This window comes from Sinocyclocheilus rhinocerous, unplaced genomic scaffold, assembly GCF_001515625.1.
Source record: "Sinocyclocheilus rhinocerous isolate Xijiao unplaced genomic scaffold, SAMN03320098_v1.1 scaffold664, whole genome shotgun sequence".
In the NCBI taxonomy this organism is placed as follows: Eukaryota; Metazoa; Chordata; class Actinopteri; order Cypriniformes; family Cyprinidae; genus Sinocyclocheilus; species Sinocyclocheilus rhinocerous.
Window position 1 is genome coordinate 41,555 of NW_015658767.1, and position 7,186 is coordinate 48,740.

The 7,186-nt window shown below is 35.9% G+C and overlaps 1 protein-coding gene across 1 annotated transcript in view; it reads right to left on the bottom strand.

The window, feature by feature from the left end:
- Positions 1-2,210, bottom strand: part of LOC107723006 (1-phosphatidylinositol 4,5-bisphosphate phosphodiesterase gamma-1-like) — a 39,935-nt gene extending 37,725 nt beyond the window's left edge. The window contains exons 1-2 of the mRNA XM_016531507.1: positions 2,011-2,210; positions 1,139-1,420 (exon numbers count right to left, since the gene is read on the bottom strand). Coding sequence (XP_016386993.1) covers positions 1,139-1,355 — 217 coding nt within the window. The 5' untranslated portion in view covers positions 1,356-1,420; positions 2,011-2,210. The remainder of the gene's footprint in view (positions 1-1,138; positions 1,421-2,010) is intronic.
- Between the last annotated feature and the right edge of the window lie 4,976 nt (positions 2,211-7,186).

Genomic DNA, 7,186 nt, shown 5'->3' on the forward strand with positions numbered 1-7,186 from the left:
TTAAATGCATTAAATGGGTTTAGTTTTCACGGTTATTAATGTATGCAATTTCAGCAATAAAAATGCTAATTTTTCTAAATAGAAAACAAATTAGTTGTTTATTTTAAGAGACCTATCTTATTATCTCTTGTATATTTAGTATTGCTCTTTAATAAAGAAAAATAACTTCTTATCCGATTACTCGATTAATCGATGGAATAATCTGTAGAATACTCGATTACTAAAATAATCGATAGCTGCAGCCCTACTTCAGACGCACAATTACACCTCGCTGAGGCTCACTGGGTGCTTTTTCTCTCTTCTGTTTAGTGTGGCTGGTGCATCCGGAGCAAAGCGCAGCTGTGTGTAAGACATCCCGCCGCAGGAAAACAGCAGCGCAGATGGGCCTGCCCTACAATCAGAGCCGAGACGAGCAGTACACTACTGTTAAACCTGCTAGCACACAACCAAGACCTACTGCTCGCCCAAAACAAAACCATTTAGTGTTACCAAACATGATCAATTCAGTGCAACCAACGAAAATCACGGAGAATCCGGAGGCTGAAGATGCATTTTGAGGCAGTAGAAACCAAAAACTGTTATACTTGTCGCAAATATCAAACGGTAACACTTTAGCATAGGGACCAATTCTCACTATTAACTAGTTGCTTATTAGCATGCCTATTATTAACATATTAGCTGTGCATTAGTACTTATAAAGCACATATTCTGCATGACCATATTCTACATCCCTAAACACCTAAACTTCACAACTACCTTACTAACTATTAATAAGCAGCAAATTAGGAGTTAATCGAGGCAAAAGTCATAGTAATCGGACTTTAAATTAAAGCATGACCAGTCATAACACCCGTCATTTTCCACCAAGAAAACGGTTGAATAAGTGAATGAAGCTCTTCATATGAAAACATTGACAGTGCAGGTTTGTGTGCCGTCATTATGTTTCCCAAACAGAATATGCTTTTCTAAACACGAACCACTATTAAGCATATTTATTAATAGATAATGGCACATTCAAAACCCAAACTGTGGTTATGAATTATGCAAATGTATAACACCAACCACCCTTTTCTGAACCCATAATGCCAAGCACTGATTTATCATCCACCAAGCTTAAACTAAACAAGCCTTAACTTACTCTCGCCCTCGATTTTATCCGTTCCTCTGGTCCAGATAATCTGCCTGGTCTCCAGCTTGACTTGAAACGTCCTTCTCTCGGGCCTCTGGGACTTTTTGGAGTAAAAGAGCGTCAGTACAGTGCCCAGCTCCAGATCCCGGTACAGATTGTTCACCTCGGTGTCGCTCAGCGTCCAGGGTACAGGTCCGTTGGAGGAGAAGCCCGCGGTCGCAGCCATTTCCCCTGTTTGTTCTTCAGTTCCTTTCCCAATAACTCACAGCCTCCCAGGCCTGGTGAGGACACCTATGAAAATAAGGAAGAAAAGGGCATTAGAAACATCACAAAACACCACTATGAAATATTAGCAGCGTATGCAGCATATACATCAGTTATGAAAAAACACAGAGGCCTGCTGTAAGATGCATCCACATGTGTCCATTTAACTTGGAATTACTGGCCTTTTTGGTGGTTATAAAGGCAGATTATGCATTACAGAAATGTCATATGGTGAATGTCTGATATGTATTGGTAATCAACGCATTAAATGCATGGATTATTATTATTATAACATATAAATGAACAACACAGATCATAAGAATCATTGCTTTTAATGTATACCGTAATCAGAAGTCGAGTGCGTGTAAACATTAAATAGAGCTGATCTAATAGTATTTAGTTGAATACAATCAATAAGATCACTTTATACGGATGCAAGCAAACAAACAAAAATCACTGATGCTTATTCATAATAATACTATTAAATACTACACATTTCTAAATTGTTTCAACACACCGATCAGATTTGAAAGGCTACACATGAGCTGCAACAGAAAGATCCGAGCGTGTATATTGTTGATGATGATGATAATAATAACAGGTTTGTTTTGTCTTACCGTGTATGGATGCAGCTGGCTCTCTGGGACTCAGTAAAAGCAGAAGCACAACGTCCAGTCTGTCCGCGATCTCAGCAGCGCTCATGTCGTCCTGTGCTCCTGATCAGACGCGGGTTTGGCGGATCCGAGCGGCGGCGGTGTGAGGTCTGCTCTCCGCCATGAGTGCAAGAGTAAAAGAGCCAGAGCCAGAGCCAGAGCCCTTCCCCCATCAGCCGATCCCTCCAACGCGCAGCGAAGCTCGGCCTCTTAAAGACACAGCGCCGCTCTCCAGACACCGCTGGAGCGGAGCGCTGGCGCAGTGTGGACTGTGTACTCTTCTGTGCTAAGTGTGTGAAATAGTATGCATTATGGCTGTTTGGAATAGTATACTGCATACTTGGAATTGGACACACAGGTGACCTAGGCAACATTAGTGTACTGCTTACTATATGTGTACTGCCTACTATTTTGTTTGAAAGTATGTGAAACACTATTTAGTGTGGTTATGATCAGAATGGAATACTAGTTGCTTATTGCTCAGTATGCACTGTGTACTGCACACTATTTATTAAAGTGTGTTAAATAGTATGCATTATGGCTGTTTGGAATAGTATACTGCATACTATACTTACTATTGCTGACAGTGTGTATATTACCATGTAATTTTCTGTATGAATTGGACACAGGTGACCTAGGCAACATTAGTGTACTGCTTACTATATGTGTACTTCCTACTATTTTGTTTGAAAAGTATGTGAAACACTATTTAGTGTGGTTATGATCAGAATGGAATGTTAGTTGCTCACTGATCAGTATATATTGTATACTACACTTTTACTACACTGCAAAGTGTGTGAAATAATATGCATTATGGCTATTTGGAATAGCATACTACTATTATACCAAATGTGTGCCTTCTACAATATATAATGTGTATACTGCAACTGTATTTGTATTTTCTGTATGAACTGGACACCCAGGGTGACCTAGGCAACATTTGGAATGCATTACTAACTTCTGTGCTAAGTGTGTGAAATAGTATGCATTATGGCTGTTTGGAATAGTATACTGCATACTATACTTACTATTGCTGACAGTGTGTATATTACCATGTAATTTTCTGTATGAATTGGACACAGGTGACCTAGGCAACATTAGTGTACTGCTTACTATATGTGTACTTCCTACTATTTTGTTTGAAAAGTATGTGAAACACTATTTAGTGTGGTTATGATCAGAATGGAATACTAGTTGCTTATTGCTCAGTATGCACTGTGTACTGCACACTATTTATTAAAGTGTGTTAAATAGTATGCATTATGGCTGTTTGGAATAGTATACTGCATACTATACTTACTATTGCTGACAGTGTGTATATTACCATGTAATTTTCTGTATGAATTGGACACAGGTGACCTAGGCAGCATTAGTGTACTGCTTACTATATGTGTACTGCCTACTATTTTGTTTGAAAGTATGTGAAACACTATTTAGTGTGGTTATGATCAGAATGGAATACTAGTTGCTTATTGCTCAGTATGCACTGTGTACTGCACACTATGTATTAAAGTGTGTTAAATAGTATGCATTATTGCTGTTTAGAATAGCATACTACAATACTATACTTGCTATTGTTGACAGTGTGTATATTACACACAGTATTTGAATTTTCTGTATGAATTGGACACACAGGGTGACCTAGGCAACATTTGGGATACATTACTAGTGTACTGCTTACTATATACTGCACAGTGTGCACTGTGTACTGCCTACTATTTTTTGTACAAAGTATGTGAAACTATTTAGTGTGGTTATGTTCAGAATGGAATGTTAGCTGCTTATTGTTCAGTATGCACTGTGTACTGTATACTATTTATTAAAGTGTGTTAAATAGTATGCCTTATGGCTGTTTAGAATAGCATACTACAAAACTGTACTTGCTATTGTTGATAGTGTGTATATTACGCACAGTATTTGAAATTTCTGTATGAATGGGACACACAGGTGACCTAGACAACATTTGGAATGCATTACTAGTGTAATACGTTAGTGTACTGCTTACTATATGTGTACTGCCTACTATTTCATGTAAAACTAATGTGAAACACTATTCTCCGTGGTTATGTTCAGAATGGAATATTAGTTGCTTACTGTTTAGTATATACTGTGTAATGCACACTATTTCTTAAAGTGTGTGAAATAATACACATTATGGCTGTTTTGAATAGCATACTACAATAATACCATACTTATGCCTGCTGCAAAATATAGTGTGTATATTATGCACAGTGTTTGAATTTTCTGTCTGAACTGGATACTCAGGTGACCTAGGCTGTTTGGAATACATTACTAGCGTACTGCTTACTCTATACCACACAGTATGCACTGTATACTGCCTACTATTTTGAACAAAAAGTATGTGAAACTGTTCAGTATGGCTATGTTCAGAATGGAATACTGGTTGATTATTGCTGTGTGTACTATGTACTGCACAGTATTTCTTAAAGTGTTAAATAGTATGCATTATGGTTCTTTGGAATAGTACTGTACTACAATACCAGAATTACTATGGCTGCAATATATAGTGTGTTTATTAAAAAAAGAAGAAAAAAAAAGAGTGCTGAAAAAGGGTTTAGTGTGGTTATGTTCAGAATAGAATACTATTTGCTTATCATTCAATATGTACTGTGTACTGGATACACAGGTGACCTAGACTATTACGTCTGAAATCACATACTCTCTAGTAGGTACTACATATAGTTTGAAACTTTTTTCAGAGAATGAAATCTGGACGTGCTACACCCGCCATGCTGTTACTGTCATGTGACCGGCCAGCATTAGTTGCATTGCTACTTTTTGCCTACTGTTTTTCGAATACCATAAGTTTGGACATACTACTCTTTTGGTGCACTGTTTTTTACATACTATATATTATGTAAGTAGGCATATTCAGACACAGCGTATGCTTGAATACAATACTAGTGTACTGCTTATTATATGCTGCACAGTATGCACTGTGTACTACCTACTATTTTGTGTAAAAAGCATGTGAAACTGTTCAGTATGTACTTTTTTTATGTGAAACAGTATGCAGTGGTTGTGTATAGAGTGAAATTCTAAGACATAAATAAAATAAGTAATTTTGCATTTTTTATTTTATTTAATTTTTTTAAATTTTGGTAGTCTGATCAACGTATTAAAAACTACTTCTGGTTCACTTATACTGGAAATGAAAATCTAGTGATGTGCATTGATTGCATCGTGGCTGCAATGTCATGCAGTGTCATGCACATACTAACAAAACCAAAAAAATGGAATTTGAAAAACCAGGATTAGAAGTTAACACTCGCCACTTCTTCCTTATACGCTTCTCTTGGTCAATAGATTTCTGATTCTGAGGCTCAATTAAAAGCATAAACTTTTCTTCTTTTTTTTTAAGAACAGCATATTCTGCAAATCAAAACTGGTATGCAGCATAATGTGACAGCAGACATACATGCAATTGCACCATGCCCTCATAGGAAGAGGTTATAAACCAAAGCCACAGGTGCAGATCGCTGCCTTCACGGCGCATTCACATGTTCAAAGCACAAGACACGGAGGATGTGGGTACGACTTTAAAACCTTTATTCTAGGCATATAATGTTAATAAACAAATGCTTAAACAAGGAAAACCCTCTTCAGATGAAGTTTTTCTATATTTCTTCAGGAATGTGTAAATCTGTCTTTTTGCTACATAGGGCAGTCTTTTTTTTTACCAAATATTGTTTCATACAAGTACCGAGCATTCTATTTTCATTCACTTCAGTTTCCCGCATTTAAGACCCAATATCATTTAAATTACATATACATTTCTCTGTCATTAAATTACTGTAAACAATGTCTATATAAATCAACAGACTTAAAAATCAATCTTAAACTAAACTTGGCTTACACTATGAGTTAATGTACAGTTAAACTGTCAATAATTACACTGAATACATAACCTTCACAAAAGGACTATGTAACCTGATAATGTCCTACTACACTAATACAAAGCAAAATCAACATTGAAGCTTACATTGTTATACTGCCCAATAAATTACAGAAAAATGTGGTTGTTTAATTGTGTTATTAATCTTGCATATAACATTTACAACAATGTCTGAGCTCTGACCAAGTACCATATGACTTCAGTGTAATTTATGGCCATTCAAAATATACAAAAAAAAAGCAGTCCTACAGAAAGGGCCTTTTTCTCGATTGGTATAAAAATATTTTTTTAAGATAAGTTTTTTCTTACTTAAAGATGGATAAAATGTTAAAAAGCCTAGCTGCTTTTCATTGCTTTTAAAAACTGTAAGCTGAACCTTACAAGACTTCATATTAAAAAGTACATTGCCTAATAGATTTCTATAATTCATCACAGTGGTCAGAAAAATATTTTTCTATTGACAGTGCATATGATGGACTTCTTCATTTATGGATTCATAGATTAAGGAGTTACCAACTGGAATAAACAAGCTTCCATATATACTGGTAACTAGTGCCGCGCAACATATAAATCATTTCCTTTCATGAGAAACTGTAGCACAGCAAATTCTCAGAAATTAAATTTCATAATAAAAAAAACAGGATAATGCTAAACAGGATACACAGTAATAATGGCTATATTTAAAATCATATTCTTTTGGTAAAACAAATTTCTTTGCATACATTAAAAATTAAATGTTCCTCCCTGATAGAAACATTAAAACAACAAAAAAAGAAGGCTATCTTCACATTTTGTTGCAATGCCTCGTCATGACATTGGTGCTTCTGATTGCTTTTCTTTATATGTCAGCTAAAAACTTTTTTTTCTTCTTTAACTCAATTGTATACACAATTTCTCATTTAACATTACTTTCATTAAGGATATCAGGGGTTGCAGTATTTCATTATTTTTTCTATGAAAATATACAATTCATCAATAAATCTGAAGGCTAAAACCAAAGGATACTAACTATCACAGCATGATATGAAACAACTACAGCCTTTCTTGAATAAAGCCATGGTGTTCAGCAAGGCTCAGTATCAGGCCCTCTTCTGTTTTCAATAATGCAGTATGGGTTAAACAAATAACCCCTGAACTCATGTAGACCCTCATTTTCAGAGAAACTACTGGCTTGCTCTGTATTTTTTACATTACCTTGTGCTAAATCGTCTTGATAAACAATTC